This window comes from Salvelinus fontinalis, chromosome 29 (assembly GCF_029448725.1).
Source record: "Salvelinus fontinalis isolate EN_2023a chromosome 29, ASM2944872v1, whole genome shotgun sequence".
Lineage (NCBI taxonomy): Eukaryota > Metazoa > Chordata > Actinopteri > Salmoniformes > Salmonidae > Salvelinus > Salvelinus fontinalis.
This window is the reverse complement of record NC_074693.1, coordinates 12997685-13016319: the sequence shown is the minus strand read 5'-3', so window position 1 is coordinate 13016319 and position 18635 is coordinate 12997685. Positions and strand designations below refer to the sequence as shown.

General features: G+C 42.6%; 2 protein-coding genes across 2 annotated transcripts; one reads left to right on the top strand and one right to left on the bottom strand.

Moving 5' to 3' along the window:
- Positions 1-737: 737 nt before the first annotated feature.
- matr3l1.2 (matrin 3-like 1.2) lies at positions 738-15966 on the bottom strand. Its single transcript, XM_055888303.1, has 19 exons — positions 13966-15966; positions 13523-13584; positions 13240-13278; positions 12187-12296; positions 9933-9997; positions 9642-9758; positions 8522-8647; positions 8153-8335; positions 7527-7651; positions 6785-7415; positions 4857-4983; positions 4533-4675; positions 4305-4433; positions 4104-4226; positions 3874-4004; positions 3436-3751; positions 3036-3195; positions 1520-1635; positions 738-1335 (listed from the first exon to the last, which is right to left on the bottom strand). The coding sequence occupies exons 1-19, from the start codon at positions 14758-14760 to the stop codon at positions 1273-1275; spliced, it is 3561 nt and encodes a 1186-aa protein (XP_055744278.1). The 5' UTR covers positions 14761-15966; the 3' UTR covers positions 738-1272.
- Positions 15967-16065: 99 nt separating this feature from the next.
- On the top strand, positions 16066-18613 carry LOC129827447 (polyadenylate-binding protein-interacting protein 2-like). The gene is made up of 4 exons (XM_055888304.1): positions 16066-16184; positions 16732-16874; positions 17057-17233; positions 17802-18613. Exons 2-4 carry the CDS (start codon positions 16737-16739, stop codon positions 17856-17858), a joined length of 372 nt encoding a protein of 123 aa, XP_055744279.1. The 5' UTR covers positions 16066-16184; positions 16732-16736; the 3' UTR covers positions 17859-18613.
- Positions 18614-18635: the final 22 nt, after the last annotated feature.

Below are 18635 nucleotides of genomic sequence, written 5' to 3'. Positions count from 1 at the left end.
TATTTTACTAGGCAAGTCAGTTAATAACAAATTCTTAATTACGTTTACGCCATACAACGGCCAAACCCGGATCGACGCTAGGCCAATTGTGCACCGCCCTATGGGACTCTCAATCACGGCCGGTTGCGATACAGCCTGGAAGCCAGATGTGGAGGTCCTGGGATGGTTACACGCGGTCTGCGGTTGTGAGGCCTGTTGGACGTACTGCCAAATTCCCTGAAACGACATTGGATGCACCTTATGGTAGAGAAATGATCATTCAATTCACCGGCAACAGCTCTGGTGGACATTCTCAGGCGATCCCGCAGGTTTAGAAGCCAGATGTGGAGGTCTTGGGCCGGCGTGGTTACACGTGGTCTGCGGTTGTGAGGCCGGTTGGACAGACTGCCAAATTCTCTAAAAATGACGCTTATGGTAGAGAAATTAACATTCAATTCACCGGCAACAGCTCGTGAAAATTAAATTCTCTGGCAACAGCTCGGGTGGACATTACTGCAGTCAGCATGCCAATTGAGACATCTGTGGCATTGTGTTGTGACAAAACTGCACATTTTAGTGGCCTTTTATTGTCCCCAGCACAAGGTGCACCTGTGGAATGATCATGCTGTTTAATCGGCTTTTTGATATGCCACACCTGTCAGGTGGATGGATTATCTTGGCAAAGGAGAAATGCTCACTAACAGGGATGTAAACAAACTTGTGCACAACATTTGAGAAATAAGCTTTTGATGCATCTGAAAAATTTCTGGGATTTTTTATTTCAACTCATGAAACATGGGACCAACACATTACATGTTGAATTTATATTTTTGTTCATTATACTTTCAAGCAATGCAATCATCTGAACGTCTGCATGGGAGGCATTTATTAATTAAAATGATCAACCAAGCTCCTTTTAGACTCTTGCCCTGATATAATTGGTTACATTATTTCTCGTCTCTGCATCACAACAGCCGGGGAAACAATCAAAATACCAGCGTCGGACAGGAATGTAGTCCTATACAAATCAAAAATGTGTCTCGCGCTTATAAATTTAGCAAGACGAGTCATCAGAAAACATTAAAAACAAAACCAGGCATACAAAACTCCCTACATTCTCCAGACCCATCGTGGTTGGTTCCTCCTGGTACAGTACATTGGTTAAAATAAAAAAAGTTACAAAACATGAAAGCTTTAAAAAATAATAATAATAAAAAAAAAAATGCTGAAACTTCCACTAGCGTTACAAACTAACTCTATCCACGTGTGAACAGTTCCAACACCTGTCATTTCCTACACGGTTGTCTTCGTCCCTGTGGTACTTTGAGCTTTGGCCTTCTCCTTTTCCAGATGTTTCTGGGAAAAAAATACAAAAAATAAGGGACAGCATTTAGATTTCAGAGCAAATGTTTTTTCTGACGATGACAACGGTTTGATATAAAGTTAGAGACGTATTGGTGTGTTTTGTATCAGAGCTTTAAATGACTGCTTAGATATTTTGGTAGATCTGCTAATTGACAAAAATATTGTATATGTTTACCTTGAGTTTTTGGTAGTGAGATTGACTGCTGCAGTGAACCTTCTTGGCTGTCTCCTCATTGGAATAGAACAGGAAACAGACTCTACAATAGTATCCCATCTTCACATATTCAACACCTGCAATCAGACAACAGTGTCACTATGATGTTTGGTTGTAAGAATTTCACTGTAAGGTCTACACCTGTTCTATTCAGGGCACGTGACAAATAACATTTGATTTGAACATTTGGTTATAATCTACGAAATATGATATAATCTACATGGTCAAAAGTATGTGGACACCTGCGCACTGAACATCTCATTCTAAAATCATGGGAATTAATAGAAAGTTGCCCCCCCCCCCCCTCTTTCACTCCTACAACAGCTTCCACTCTTCTGGGAAGGCTTTCCACTAGATGTTGGAACTTCCATTCAGCCACAAGAGCATTAGTGAGGTCGGGCACTGATGTTGGGTGATTAGGCCTGGCTCGCAGTCTGCGTTCCAAATTCATCCCAAAGGTGTTCAATGGGGTTAAGGTCAGGGCTCTGTGCAGGCCAGTCAAGTTCTTCCACACCGATCTCGACAAACCATTTCTGTATGTACTTCGCTTTATGCACGGGGGCATTGTCATGCTGAAACAGGAAATGGCTTTCCCCAAACTGTGGCCACAAAGTTGGAAGCACAGAATCATCTAGAATGTCATTGTCTGCTGTGAGGTTAAGATCTCCCTTCACTGAAACTAAGGGGCCGACCCATCAAAAACAGCCCCAGACCATTACTCCTCCTCCACCAAACTTTAGTTGGCACTGTGCATTGGGGCAGGTAACGTTCTCCTGGCATCCGCCAAACCAAGATTCGTCCGTCGGACTGCCAGATGGTGAAGCATGATTCATCACTCCAGAGAACGCATTTCCACTGCTCCAGAGTCCAATGGTGGCGAGCTTCACACCACTCCAGCCGAGGTTTGGCATTACGCATGGTGATCTTAGGCATGTGTGCGGCCATGGAAACCCATTTCAAGGAGCTCCCGACGAACAGTTCCTGTGCTGACGTTTCCAGAGGCAGTTTTGAGCTCACAACCGAGGACAGACAATTTCTACGTGCTTCCGCACTCGGCGGCTGAGCTTGTGTGCCCTACCACTTTGTGGTTGAGAAGCTGTTGCTCCGAGATGTTTCCACTTCACAATATCAACACTTACAGTTGACCTTGGGCAGCTCTAGCAGGGCAGAAATTGAAAGTCACTGAGCTCTTCAGTAAGGCCATTCTACTGCCAATGTTTGTCTACGTAGATTGCAAGGCTGTTTGCTCTATTTTATACATCGTTCTGCAACAAAAAAATAACTGAATCCATTAAATTAAAGGGGTGTCCAGATACTTTTGTCTGTGTAGTGTATATATTTTTAATGTGATGGACAAGACAAGAGTTGCCTGAAAGAAAAATACAATTATTCTATATGTTATTAAAAAAATAAAAGTATTTCTAAACTCATAGAAAACCATTTTCCCTCTAGAGTATTCATCTGAGCATGTCCTTACCCACTGGGTTGTTAGGCTCATAAGGCCCCAGAGGAACAGGACTGGTTGATGACAGCTTCCCCCCAGCCAGGGATGGTGTGCTAGCAGTCTCTCCATTCTCCTCAACGCTCCTCACACTCACTATGGAAATTGGCGTCTCGTTTTCCTCCATTTTGATGTTCTACAATATAGAGCAATAGAGAGTCAGTTCCTTAAGTTACTACCTTCGGTTGACAAACTAAAACCGCCACGGGTTACATCCCAAAATGGTGTCATATTCCCCATCAGATCATCATAGAGGAATTGCTGATGATGACAGCGAACTACGTTTGACCAAAGCCCCATAGGACTGTGATCCGTAGTAATACACTATAGTGAATATGGTGGCATTTTCAGCACAACCAAAGCCAGACAAACTTACCATGTCAGTGCCAATCTTGTGTACAGCTGAGTTCTCAGAGGGTTGACCGTGTTCTCCCTGGACCTCCTCCTCCTGCTTCCTAACCTCTACCTCACTCTGCTCAGTGGGCGTCTCCATCTCCTCCTTGTCTTCTTTGTCAGGCTCGTCTGCCGAGGATGCCGCCGTCTCCTCTCTGGACTTCTTGACTGGAGGTTCTTCATCCTGTTTGGCTGAGCTTTTGGCTGCTGAGCTCCTGTGGGAGCTTGTTTCACTGCCTGATCGCTCCCTCTTCGACGGCCTCTTCTTCTCCTCAGAGTCAGGGCCTGGTGGTCGGTGTCTAGTGTGGGAAAGAGCATTTCATCTTTAATGAGGAAGAGCAGCATCTAAGTAGTGACAGAAATAAGTTGAAATGTACAACGCTCACAGCAATTACATTAACTGTTGTTTCATTTGACTCACCCGTATTTGAGTTGTTTGTACTTCCTGCTCACGTACACCGTTAGTCGCTTGCCCTCGAATTTAGGGGGCGTGTCCTTGTAGGTCTCAGACATTCTCTCAGCGTCCTCTCCACGTTCCATCTCAATGAAACACTAGAAAATAAATAATTAACATACAAATTTGGATTTCTATTGTATCCCACTCATTCCAAGAAGGTCTGTAGCCGAAGAGAGAACAAAATATTTCATTACCTCGTTGCGAGATCTGTTCAGGAAATAGCGTCTCACTTTGCCGAACGGTTCAGCAATTTTCAGAAGAGCGGCATCTGAGGATTTGAAGTGGGGAATCTGTCCCACGTATACCACTCTCCCACTCTGCAAGAAGATCAGAAAACATTACAAACAACTTCTACTGTAGAAGGCTGATCAACAATCTGCAGGTACGGAGCTCACCTGAATGGTAGCGTATGTCTGTGAATGGTAGATTTTCACAGATTTCCCACACACAGTTGGTGTTACATTCCCACTGTAGAAATTGACCATTGCTTTTGCCTCCTCTTCCGAGTTGAGTTGCAGAAAGGCCTAGGTTCACCAACAAACAAAAGATACACAATAGGTACACGTTGCCTTCACTATTTTTCGTTTCACTGTCAAATTAATCTATCAACCAACCAACTTTACCTCAGGTCTCACGTCAAGCACCAGGTGCTGAACTACTGTACCGAAGGGTTTGGCCAGGGCCAAGATCTCGTTCAGAAAACCATAGGCTCGTTTAAATCCCACAACGTTGACCACTCTCAATCCCCCAATTTTCTTAGAGCTTCCTGCAGAGAGAATGAGATCGACAATTACACAGCTGTTTACTTTTCCAACAACAGTTGCTGTAGCTTATTTTCATGTGGGCCGACACTGTAGCAATGGTTTTCAATTCCACAGACGCTGTCATCGATCATCCTAAATGAAATGATCAAACATCATGCTAGAGGTGAAGTTAATGTTGTTTACCTGAAGATGAGTACTTTTCTTTGGATGAGGAGTCCTGTCTCTCCAAGTCATCGTCCTCTGCCAGCTCATCCAGAGTCACAAAGTCATCCATGTTCTCTGGGAAATCCTGCTCCATGCTGCCCTCCTCCTGGCGGAAAGGAACAACATGTATGTCAACATATTAGTTACATATTCAACATAAAAGTACCAGTTAAAAGTCTGGACACCTACACATTCAAGGGTTTCTTTATTTTTACTATTTTCTACATTGTAGAATAATAGTGAAGACATCAAAACTACGAAATAACACATATGGAATCATGTAATAACCAAAAAAGTATTAAAAAAAATCTAAATATATTTTATATTTGAGATTCATCAACGTAGCCACCATTTGCCTTGATGACAGCTTTGCACACACTTGGCATTCTCTCAACCAGCTTCACCTGGAATGCTTTTCCAACAGTCTTGAAGGAGTTCACACTTATGCAGAGCACTTGTCTGCTTATCCTTCACTCTGCAGTCCAACTCATCCCAAACCATCTCAATTGGATTGAGGTCGGGTGACTGTAGCAGATAGATCATCTGATGCAGCAATCCATCACTCTTCTTCTTGGTCAAATAGCCCTTACAGAGCCTGGAGGTGTGTTTTAGGTCATTGTACTGTTGGGGAAAAAACGATAGTGGAACTAAGCCCAAACCAGATGGGATGGCGTATCGCTGCAGAATGCTGTGGTAGCCATGCTGGTTAAGTGTGCCTTGAATTCTAAATAAATCACTGACAGTGTCACCAGCAAAGCACCCCCACACCTCCTCCTCCATACTTCACGGTGGGAACCACACATGTGGAGATCATCCATTCACCTACTCTGCGTCTCACAAAGACACTGCGGTTGGATCCAAAAATCTCACATTTGGACTCATCAGACCAAAGGACACATTTCCACCGGTCTAATGTCCATCTCTCGTATTTCTTGGCCCAAGCAAGTCTCTTCTTCTTATTGGTGTCCTTTACTAGTGGTTTCTTTGCAGCAATTCAACCACAAAGCCCTGATTCATGCAGTCTCCTCTGAACAGTTGATGTTGAGATGTGTCTGTTACTTGAACTCGGTGAAAAATTTATTTGGGCTGCAATTTCTGAGGCTGGTAACTCTAATGAACTTATCCTCTGCAGCAGAGGTAACCCTGGGTCTTGCTTTCCTGTGGCGGTCCTCATGAGAGCCAGTTTCATCATAGCGCTTGATGGTTTTTCCGACTGCACTTGAAGAAACTTTAAAAGCTCTTGAAATGTTCCGTATTGACTGACCTTTATGTCTTAAAGTAATGAACTGTCGTTTATCTTTGTGTATTTGAGCTGTTCTTGCCATAATATGGACCATCTTATGTATACCACCCCTGCCATGTCACAACACAACTGATAAGCGGAAACACATTAAGGAAAGAAATTCCACAAATTAACTTTGAACAACGCACACCTGTTAATTGAAATGTATTTCAGGTGACTACCTCATGAAGCTGGCTGAGAGAAAGACTGTGCAAAGCTGTCATCAAGGCAAAGGGTGGTTACTTTGAAGAATCAAACAAAATATATTTTGATTTGTTTAACACTTTTTTTGGATACTGCATGATTCTGTGTGTTATTTAATAGTTTATGTCTTCACTATTATTCTACAATGTAGAAAATAGTAAAAAATAAAAACCCTGGAATGAGTAGGTGTGTCCAGACTTTTGACTGGTACTGTATGTCAACATATTCGTTACATATTCAAAATATTAGTTACATATTCAAAATAAATGTTTACAATATGAACAATATACATTTTTTATGTTATTTAAGGGAGATATGTCACTGTGCTCAACAGAACAAAAACACAAGAGTAGCGCCAACTTGTAAGCAAGACAAATATAATATTTTCTTGGACTGTAAATGTTTTCTGTTGTTGACCTACCTGGTCTGCAGGTAGTTGTTCCTCATGCATCTCTGAGCTCTCTGCTGGCTCTGAAGACGGCATGTCATCCTTGTCCTCGGTCTCTGGCTCATCTGTAGTGGCTTCAGTTTCCATCTGTTCACTCTCAGGCTCTCCCTCTGCTTTCTCCTCTGGATCAGGCACAGTCCCCTCCTCCACCTCTGACCCCTCAGCCTTCTCGGTGACATCACTACTGCTCAGAACCTTTGCAGTGCTGGGAACATCGTCAGAGTCCGGAGCAGGTTCCTTCTCCTCCTGGGATTCCAGACTGGTGTTGGCAGTAGTCTCTGGGTCTTCCGTCACGGCTTCAGCCTTGTCCTCTGACGGCCCATCATCACGTGAAACTTGGTCTCCCTCTCCTTTGCACTCCTCAGCTTCATCTCCCTCCATCACACCAGCCACCTCGTCACCTGACCCCTCTCCCTCTCTCCCTGATCCCTCTCCCTCTCCACTGCAGTCCTCTCCTTTTCGTGGTTCCTTCTTGCCCTCTTTGGCTTTGCTGCTAGAGGAAGATTTAGCGCTCCTGGAGGAGGAACCTCTGTCTTTGGGCCCAGTACTACTGTTGCTTCTCCTTCTCTTGTCATCCATCAGTTTGTTGGAGCGATTACTCACACTGTTACAGACAGACAACAATCCACAATCAGTACAGCGACCTCTGTGAAAAAAGACCAACTAAGTCCTCTAATATGATAATGAAGCACTGAATCAATCTTGGAATTCTTACTTTAAGGTCTTGTACTTGGTACAGATGTTTAAGCGGACACTCTTTCCCTGGATGGTCAGTGGATTCAGAGTGTAGTACTTCACCAACATCTCAGCATCCTCCGCAGACCCCAGCTGAACAAAGGACTTGGAAGACGAACGCAAACGTTTATACATTTTAAGCTTTCATGACAGATCCAGAATATAATAAAAAATGATATCCTCAAGCCTCCTTGCAGCATGCCTAAGGCACGTTCACACAGATGAGCAGGGACCCTGGGCATCTTTCTTGTGGGGTTTTTCAGAGTCAGTAGAAAGGCCTCTTTAGTGTCCTAAGTTTTCATAACTGTGACCTTAATTGCCTACCGTCTGTAAGCTGCTAGTGTCTTAAGGACCGTTCCACAGGTGCATGTTCATTAATTGTTTATGGTTCACTGAACAAGCATGGGCAACAGTGTTTAAACCCTTTACAAATTAAGATCTGCGAAGTTATTTGGATTTTAACGAATGATCTTTGAAAGACAGGGTCCGGAAAAAGGGACGTTTCTTTTTTTTTGCTGAGTTTATTAAATCATATGCGCCATTTAGCAGACACTTTTATCCAAACGTTAGTATATTTTTTTATACAGAGAACAATAGGACTTTTACCTCATCAGTTAGAAACAAGTGTTTCTCCACGGTGCCGAAGCGCCGCGCGATGGTGAGGAGTTCCTGCTTCTTCTCACTCTCACGCGGCAAGTTGGAGAAGAAGACTACCTGCGATTGGTTCGGTGGCGCTGGCTCTTTGCCTTGTTTCGCCTCCCGGTTGATTCTCTCAGTTCTGCTGTCTTTCTGTATTCAGAAAGAGGAACATATTACGTGTACTGATCTGCATGCATGATCACTGCTTGAATTGAATGGGGTAGTTAACGGTCAGCAAAGATAGATATGCAGCTGAGTGATTTGAAGTATTTCATCTATACAACAGATACAGGCAAAACTAATGAAAATAGATTAATAAGGACATTCCAATATTACCTGAATCACCATGATTTCCTTGGACAGATAACAAGTGATTTGTTTCCCATACAACACCGCTGGGGTCTGCTGGTAGTAGCTCACCACATCCCTAGCTTCCTTATGAGTCTCCATTTCTAAAAAGGCCTGTGGAGTAGAAATACGCATCATGAACCCTGTGTTACAGGAACAGTCAGCAGGTGCTCTAATACAACCACGTCATCCGTTTACTTCTGTTAAAAATAGATAATAAGAGCAAGTCAAGCGTTTGAAAGAGTTTGCATTGTGATCTATATATTTCCAGTTGTACTGTAATACGTTAGTTACTCTGTTGAAGCAGAATTTATATATATATATATATATAAATAAATAGGAAAGTGGTGGTTTCCTGGACACTCAAATTAACAATCTTTATAGTCGATGACTAGGGGCGTCATTTCTCAAAAGTGTGTGGGAACAATAAAAAGACAACCTCGCGTGCCACAGTTTCCCCCGCAAAGATTGGTATTTATCAAGTTTGAACTTGAGGGGAAAGCGTGCATATTTCCCCTCACTTCTCAGACCGTGCATATGCAGAACTTCTAGTGGTTGATCAATTGCATTACAAAGCAAATATTGTTGTTGTTTATTTTGGGGGGGGGGGTGATTGAAGCACGGGAATTCTAATAATGGTCGGCCAATAAATACAGAGGGTAGGTCTAATGTGAAAACAGATGTATTTGCCGTTGGGGAAGGAGATTGTATAGCAGCATATTGACGGATATATTTCTATTACTTTTATTTGGTCAGAAATGTTTGTTTAAAAAGTCACTGCAAAATATTAAAACATTCTGCCCAAACCTCTACAGAAATGTGACCAAATTTACCATTGCGCTTTAGAAACTGTCATGACCCAGTTCCAAATCTCACAGCAAATGAGTGTGTTTTTATCGTTTGCATAAAAAGTGAATGGAGGCTGTTTTCCGGGCGGGGTTGTAACGCTTGTTCACGAGCGCAGAAATACAGCATGGCTCTGACTTATCATAAAAATGAATTTTGATAAATCCCATTTAGTTTGTTGAGCACGCAAATCCTAGAATCTCCACGTAGGCCCAGAATTGAACATGCCCCTGGCAAGGCGGCACAAAGTGTCGTGCTTTACCTTGTTCTTCAGTACCAGGTGTTCACAGAGAGTTCCAAAGGGTTCAACCAGAGCGAACAGGGCTTTGTTAGACAGAGGACTCCTGTCATATTTAGCCACCACTACTTTGCTTCTGATCTGAGGAGGAGAACAGTTCAGACAGATACAAAAACAGGTTGAATCCATGACTTTCGCACCAAAGACATACCAGTAAAATACATTCGTTTTTAATGAGGAGTTACCTGGTCAGTGCACTGCAGTAAAAAGACTGTATTTGATCAAGATAATATCATGACAAATAAAACACATTACCTGCTTAGGTGGCATAGAGGGTTGATGTGGTTTGCCTGATCCAACATTAGATCCAGCACCCCCACCTAAAAAGACATAAAAGGTTTTTTATATATATATATATATTTATATATACACTGCTCAAAAAAATAAAGGGAACACTTAAACAACACAATGTAACTCCAAGTCAATCACACTTCTGTGAAATCAAACTGTCCACTTAGGAAGCAACACTGATTGACAATACATTTCACATGCTGTTGTGCAAATGGAATAGACAAAAGGTGGAAATTATAGGCAATTAGCAAGACACCCCCAATAAAGGAGTGATTCTGCAGGTGGTGACCACAGACCACTTCTCAGTTCCTATGCTTCCTGACTGATGTTTTGGTCAGTTTTGAATGCTGGCGGTGCTTTCACTCTAGTGGTAGCATGAGACGGAGTCTACAACCCACACAAGTGGCTCAGGTAGTGCAGCTCATCCAGGATGGCACATCAATGCGAGCTGTGGCAAGAAGGTTTGCTGTGTCTGTCAGCGTAGTGTCCAGAGCATGGAGGCGCTACCAGGAGACAGGCCAGTACATCAGGAGACGTGGAGGAGGCCGTAGGAGGGCAACAACCCAGCAGCAGGACCGCTACCTCCGCCTTTGAGCAGGAGGAGCACTGCCAGAGCCCTGCAAAATGACCTCCAGCAGGCCACAATTGTGCATGTGTCAGCATATGGTCTCACAAGGACTCTGAGGATCTCATCTCGGTACCTAATGGCAGTCAGGATACCTTTGGCGAGCACATGGATGGCTGTGCGGCCCCACAAAGAAATGCCACCCCACGACTGACGATCAGTTCGTGATCAATCTTTGCAGACGGAAGCTGGCAGAAGGGTTACAGATGGTGAGAGACTGAGTTGGTGGACTCAATTTGAGGGAGGTGAGGCATCAAAAACAATGGCAAATGTTTTTATTTTTTATATATTGCATTTCAGTTGAGTCGAAGTGAAATTGAACTATTAATGTTTTTTGATTTTTAGTTATGTTGTTCATGACCGCCAAACCGGTCATGCTGGAGGATGTTGCAGGCAGCAGAACGTTCTCCACGGCGTCTCCAGACTCTGTCACATCTGTCACATGTGCTCAGTGTGAACCTGCTTTCATATGTTAAGAGCACAGGGCACCAGTGGCGAATTTGCCAATCTTGGTGTTCTCTGGCAAATGCCAAACGTCCTGCACGGTGTTGGGCTGTAAGCACAACCCCCACCTGTGGACGTCGGGCCCTCATACCACCCTCATGGAGTCTGTTTCTGACCGTTTGAGCAGACACATGCACATTTGTGGCCTGCTGGAGGTAATTTTGCAGGGCTCTGGCAGTGCTCCTCCTGCTCAAAGGCAGAGGTAGCGGTCCTGCTGCTGGGTTGTTGCCCTCCTACGGCCTCCTCCACGTCTCCTGATGTACTGGCCTGTCTCCTGGTAGCGCCTCCATGCTCTGGACACTACGCTGACAGACACAGCAAACCTTCTTGCCACAGCTCGCATTGATGTGCCATCCTGGATGAGCTGCACTACCTGAGCCACTTGTGTGGGCTGTAGACTCTGTCTCATGCTACCACTTGAGTGAGAGCACCGCCAGCATCCAGTATTCAAAAGTGACCAAAAACATCAGCCAGGAAGCATAGGAACTGAGAAGTGGTCTGTGTTCACCACCTGCAGAATCACTCCTTTATTGGGGGTGTCTTGCTAATTGCCTATAATTTCCACCTTTTGTCTATTCCATTTGCACAACAGCATGTGAAATGTATTGTCAATCAGTGTTGCTTCCTACGTGGACAGTTTAATTTCACAGAAGTGTGATTGACTTGGAGTTACATTGTGTTGTTTAAGTGTTCCCTTTATTTTTTTGAGCAGTGTATATATATATGGCTTGTCAAGGACCCACAGTCACTTAAATTACAACATGGCAGTGGCCAGCTAAACAAAACATGGATTACTGTCTTCCTTTGTCCCTAGACTGATTACAGGGTCAGGAAGCCAATATGTAATTTAGTAATTTGGGTGAACTAGGCCTATCCCTTTAATGACAATGATAACATGGTAATGAATACAAAAATGAATCAGTAAGTGACAGGAATAAGTATACATTGGTTGCGTCTGAAAAGGTACCCTATATAGTGCACTACTTTTGGCCAAAGCCCTATGGAACCCTAATGAAAAGTAGTGCACTAAAAGGGAATAGGATGCCATTTCGGACACAGGCGTAATCTTTCACACAAACACAGCATTACCCCAGCCAGAGCTCATGCGCCCTCCTCCAGCCTGCTGCCTTTCAACCATGGGGATTGGTCCCAGGAGACCGGCTGATTGATTGGTGGTCTCCAGTTGATGAGACCCACCACTGAAAAGGGACAAACATGAGATTCAGTCTAATTACATAAGACTGATTCAGCCATGTATTTAAAGTGCAACTTCACTTCCTGATTTGGCCTCGTTTTATATTTGGTTCATCAAGAAATGCTAGTGTCCATGACTTAATTCAAACTCGAGTTGGTTTTGGGGTGTGGTTGTCTCGTGTGTGTGTGCGTGTGCGTTCGCAGGTGGCAAGAGTTAAACAAATTATTTAGACAATTAATTTTAGCTGACTTGTGTGCGACGGCGGTAAATTTGGTTTGAATTTGGATAGCCTATCCCCGGGGCTAGTTAGGGGCCATCAATAAATTAAACAATGTAAATGAGATAATATTCTCATTCCTTTTAGTTCTCAATAAATGCTTTCAATATTTGTAAATTAATTTCTGCAATTTATAGTTGGTTTGAGGTTAAGTCATTGAAATTTCAACATATTGTCCCATTTTATCGATGGTCCCTAACTAGCCCCATAGGGATATCCAAAGTCAACCCAAATTTACCAAAGGGATTCCGACCGGGTCGAGTGCAGCTGCACGCCAAATTTATAATTTCTAGTGTGATGCCAGCTGTCGGCAGTATTAAAACAAAGCCAACCTTCGTTTATGTTGTGATGCAGTCAAGGACCACAAGCCTCACAAAACTCTGTTTTGGACCAGACGGACTTTATGACCAAAATGACGGTATTTACACTCTGTAGTCAATGTTGACAGTAGAATAAATGTTTCACACTGATAGATTCCACATAGGCATGAGAAGTTTTTTTTTTAAGGGGCAGTTACTCTTTAAAGTCTAAACACCTGAAGGTTTCTTGTTAACTGGTTCTTGTTCTTTAACAACTCTTGGGACTAATATTTGCAAACATGTTATAACAACCGGCGTGTGTGTGTGAGAAAGAGAGCGAGAGTGCACGTGCGGGAAAGTGAGACACATACCTTCTGCTTGTGGCCATGTGTGGATCCCATTCTGGGTACCTAAAGATCATGGGAGAACATTGGTCAAAAATGATTGATGGTTCACACAATTTTATTTTAAAATATATATATTTTTCCCCTCTCTCTTCATGCATTAGTTCAAGCAGGCAGGGTAAAAGTTGTATACAGACCTTTCAGTGTGTATCACATTCTTCAGTGGCTATTTGAACATTAGTCAAAACAACCATGTTGCTAAAAAAAGGTCTTTACATAACGTAGTGTTTGAAGAGGAATAGTAACTTACATTTGCAGGAGGAGCCTCTGGTTTTCTGTGTGGCGTAATCCATCCGTGTGCTGGTTCCACTCCTGCAGACCAAGACAACCACTGGATGAGTGACTGATTTACTGAATACATACACTGTATACATTAATTGGCTCCCACACCAATTAGAAAGCAAAAGGGTGACTAAACTACGGCTCTTCAAAAAAGGAGAAAGAAGCTGAATAAGTGGAGATATGATGCGAATATAAAACAGACTTGTTGAATCATTACTTAGTGTACTGTAGAATTGGCTTTTCATCACTTGATAAATCAAAAGATATAAAATATTTGATTATAAAATTCAAAAAAGTGGTCTTGAATTGAAAGTGTCCGTGCGTGCATGAGAGTAGCAATCAAACTGAGATCAGAGCAGACGGTGTGAAATAGACAGGTAAAGTGGAAAATGAATTGGAGTTAATACTCACCATGGTAGAATGCACGTCAAAATCACAAAGAGCGCACACATGGGGAAACATGTGAGGTATAACTCCTAAGAAGTCCTGCACTTTGCCTTGGGACGGGGAACCCATTCTCCTGGTCATAAAGACACTGTCTGCCGCTGAGGGGGGACCCATGCCCATACCGCTGTAGCGATCATGGGAAAGATCTGAATACCACCCTGGATCTCTTGCACCACTGCCGTGGCCATAGTCGAGTTCGTACCTTCCAGCTGAAGTGTCTTGGATAGAACTGTAGCCCAAGTCTCCTTGCTGAGCGTGGGCCGAAGCTTGCCCCATGGAACCACCCAGTTTGCCAACACGCATGTCGCCCCAGTCGTCTCTGCTGGCTCTGTATGAGGGCTCAGAGGAAAGGCCGGACAGGTCCCCTCTAGAGTTGCCTGCCATGCGTCTGTCAGACTCCACCTTCCGGTTCTTAAGCTGCATTATAAGGTGAGGCAAGGTCTCCACACTAATGTTGTCTTCTGGGATCTGTGCCAGCATGTCTAGGTCAGCGGGCGACAGGCCCAAGCTGGCAAACAGCTTCATGGAGTTGCCAATGTGGCTGCCACCACCACGACGGGACAGCTGCGGGTCACGGTCACCCTCACCACCCCCCATACCCGAGGACATGCTGTGCAACTGTCTGGAGGTTGAGCCATGATGGAGACTGTCTGAACGCTGTTCATTCATGCTGAAGTTGAGGGTCTCAGCAGCAGCCAGGAGCCCGCGTCCCACAGCAAAGCCTTTCTGAGAGCTATCAGATGGAATCTTCTGGGACATGGTAATCCTCAAAATGGCTGACGTGCTCTAAACTAACTCAAAGTGAGATTACACAGCACAATAACAGAATATGGAAGCAGTTTAAGTGAGGGCCAATTTAGAAGTCTTTGAACGAAGAGAAGATTCAGTCAATTCAAAAACTGACAACGACGTGGCAACAAGTCAACGTGGATGAGGAAAAGGGAAACTCTCCTCTTCATCTGATGGAATATTTCTGCAGAAACATAATGGTGAAAGTGTAGGGTGTAAGTTCTTGTCTGCCACCCTCCTCCACAGTTAGCATGGGGATATGGAGGTGCAAACAACACTGTCCGCAGCCAGGTTCAGTTAGCCTACAATGTACAGATAGCAAGTGTAGAGAGAACGGCCCAATTGAAATAGTAGTCAATTGAACTGTGTTCAGAATGTTACGTTTATATGAAAGAAACAGGAAGAACCATTTATAAAAGCATTGAAGAGAGACCACTCACAGAAAAGGAGGGAAATGTACAGTAAAGATTCAGACGTGAATTGACCTCATACGAAAGTAGAGGAAGATATACAGTATCATTAACTGTATGTCATAGCCAGAAGAGAAGATATATCAAACATGGGTTCATCTTCATAGAGAAAGGGTAATGCACCAAGTGACCAACAATTGTCCTAACTGCAGTTTGGACACAACTTAAACAAGAGCTTAAAATGTTTAGTTACAAGATTACAATGCTTAAAAAGGGGAATTTGAGTCCAGTCTTTGGATCAGAACACTCTTAGATCCAGCTATAGCAAAGACAACAGTATAGAGAATGTATCGAAACATTAGCTATTCAAGTTACTAGCTAACACGAGATGCAGCTAACCGCAAGAGCTGTTTTTTCGCTTTTTGTCTGTGCTGCCAAAAACATTTCTACTCAGTGCGTGAATATTTGCTGAATCCTGTGCGTACGAGATATAAACACGTTTAGTTTGAAGATAATAGTAACTACCTAAATGTTAATAGGTAACAGCAGCATAACATATATTTGATGTGAAAGGCAAGGCCTCTGGCCTAGCTAGCTTACTAAGCTAATTTGCTGGCAGCGAGCTGAATGTTTTCATCATGAGATGTATATTATGCTTAAAAAAAATAGGAGATCACTATAAACAATATATATTCGTAATTTGTAACGTTAGTTATTTTACAGTCAAACGAAGATTTCACGAATTTAGGGAACTCAGGTTTATTGTCCTTACCTGCGCAGGATGGGCTCACGCGGCGTTGAAGCTATATAACGAGAGTCGCAAGGAGGATGCGCCCTGATCACGTGGGAGGGTCATAGGATTCGTCCAATCTCTGACGCTCAGCATGTAAACAACAGCCTCAGCGGCCATTATTGTTCACTTGTCTTGGAAATAAGAGTTGGAAAGAAACAAAAGCAACAACGACAGCTTTGAACCTTCACCTGGTAAGTTGACTGTTATGAAATATATCGTAACGTTATATTACCATTGCTGTGGTCCATATAAAACAGAAATGTGTGTGCCTACTTGCTGCTTTTAGCCTTTATATCGAGTCGTCTTAACAAAGGTAGACAAGTTTCTTTAAATAAATATAATCTTTATTTAACTAGGCAAGTCAGTTAAGAAGAAATTCTTATTTACAATGACGACCTACACCCCAACGACGACGTTGGGCCAATTGTGCGCCTATGGGACTCCCAATCATGGCCGGTTGTATTACAGCCTGGATTCGAACCAGGGTGTCTGTAGTGACGCCTCTACCACTGAGATGCAGTGCAAAATCACTGAATTACCGAAGCGGTCTAAGGACCGCTGCGCCACTCGGGAGCCCGAAACTATAGTTAACTATAATCACAGTGTTGCTGTCATTTTAACTACTGTGTTTTTTCCCCGAGTTGTTGATTGTTCATTGCTGTGTTCTGAAATGTTGTATTATTTCTTCCGTTGGTCTATTTTTGAAGATACAGCTAACTTACCTCATCTTTGTTACAGCCAATATGAAAGACCCAAGTCGCATCAACAACACCCCAAGCCTCAGCAACAGCGAACTTATCTTACACGGACAGTTCATCAATGATGACAATCCTTTTGCTGAATACATGTGGATGGAGAATGAGGAGGAATTCAACAGACAGGTACTCTACTTATTCTGCCTATTGATCAAGTACTAGATTAGGTAGCTAGTTGATTTAATATTTCATGCCTATATCACACACAAAGAAATTAGCTGTTTTTGTAATAGCAATGTATTATTATTTCAATAATTTAGTGTTGCGAAGAGTGGGTGTCTAAATCATTTTGAATGCTCTGTCCGCAGATTGAGGAGGAACTGTGGGAGGAGGAGTTCATTGAGCGGTGTTTCCAGGAGATGTTGGATGAAGAGGAGAATGAATGGTTCATCCCAGCAAGAGATCTCCCTCCAACCCTCGGTCAACTCCAGGACCAACTCAACCTACTGGTCCTCTGTGACACAGGCATCGTCGACGGCCTGGCGGTAAATGTTTCAGTGATTTTGTTTGTCCAGGTTTCCTTAAAGTAAAGTCTGTGGAAAGTAGCCATTTTAGTTGGCCTAGTCCTAGTCTTGTGTAGGGAACCAGTCATGCGCAGGATCAGGTGGCTTGCCAGGCTAGTCTCGTGTGGCTATCCTTCCAAATTTTGTCTCTTCGACTCATGAAAAGCCTGTGTTGCTGAGGCTAGCCTAGTCCCAGATATGTATGTGCTATCTTGCCAACACATTTCAAGTTTTATTAGTCGTATGTACGGGATACACAAAGGATACACCGTCCAAAGAAATGTTTACTTGTAGGTTCCTTCTCGACAATGCAACAACAATAAGAAGTAATAAAATATAAGAATACAAAGAAAGTAAATTTCTCAGTAGAATAGAAGAACATTTTGAGCATACGTATAAAGTATGATTTTTGTCTTGTTTGCCAAGATAACACAGGCTGGAACATACTTTACTAAGAGTAGGACTAGGCCTATAATATCTCCATTTGTTTGGATTGAATAATTTTTGTAAGCTTTGATTACATTTTCCCTCATGTTTTTTTTCTCTTTAGATCAACAGCAATTTGAACCCTGAAGCACAAGAATTCGTACCAGGGTGGAAGCACTGAGACTAGTCCTCTGATGAACGAATCATCTGTCCACACTGAAGCCAGTGTAGCAAGATCTGTTGGAGTTCTGTTACTCTGTTGCACTTAATGTGTTGCCAAAGTTTTCCAGCTAGCCCTGCATGTTTAACGTTTTGAATAATGTTGTGTATATAAATCATATGTTTGTTGTAACTCTTCTGAATGTAAAAACAGGGTAGGAGCCAGAATACTTTTTACTTGTATTACTTATTTGAATATTATAGGCCTATGTTATGTAAGTTGTTCTAACATACCTGCCCCATCAAATAATAATTTTCTGTTCAATCAAAACTAGTGGTTCATCTCAAAATCACAAGATGTATTTTTTGTTAGATCTTTGTTCGCGTTATGAATTCAGTAACAAAGTTCAGAGAACATATTTCTTTATACAGTCTCCTTTTGTTGAAATGCAGTTTGCTATGAGATTAATATGTAATATCTTAGCCGGGTTTAAAGCTGGATGTTATAAATTAGATTATCTACTTTATAATATGTCTCTTATTTGTTTGTGTTCTACATTTATCTTTCTTTTCAGAGTCTGAAATGCCAGGCTTATTTTAGATTTTATTTTCATTGCTCCTCTTCTTCCTGACATTATCTTTCAGAGCCTGGAGCTTGAAATCCTACTGTCATGTCGATGTAGACTTTAGTTTTTTCTAAATGCACCTAAAAGGAAAACTACTGTATAAAAACTTACCAAAACTATTGTACAAAAATAAAAATGTTTTTTTCTTGAAGTATTTGAAAATAAATGTTGGA

What these genes read in the sequence shown, in the direction of transcription:
- matr3l1.2 (XM_055888303.1), bottom strand. Translation starts at nt 14,760, where the DNA reads ATGTCCCAGAAGATTCCATCTGATAGCTCTCAGAAAGGCTTTGCTGTG. An exon ending in AACAACTACCTGCAGACCAG is followed by an intron (nt 4,984 to 6,784) that starts GTAGGTCAACAA and finishes CCTTTCCGCCAG; the next exon opens with GAGGAGGGCAGCATGGAGCA. An exon ending in TACAAACAACTCAAATACGG is followed by an intron (nt 3,752 to 3,873) that starts GTGAGTCAAATG and finishes TTCCCACACTAG; the next exon opens with ACACCGACCACCAGGCCCTG.
- LOC129827447 (XM_055888304.1), top strand. Translation starts at nt 16,737, where the DNA reads ATGAAAGACCCAAGTCGCATCAACAACACCCCAAGCCTCAGCAACAGC. An exon ending in AGGAGGAATTCAACAGACAG is followed by an intron (nt 16,875 to 17,056) that starts GTACTCTACTTA and finishes CTCTGTCCGCAG; the next exon opens with ATTGAGGAGGAACTGTGGGA. An exon ending in GCATCGTCGACGGCCTGGCG is followed by an intron (nt 17,234 to 17,801) that starts GTAAATGTTTCA and finishes TTTTCTCTTTAG; the next exon opens with ATCAACAGCAATTTGAACCC.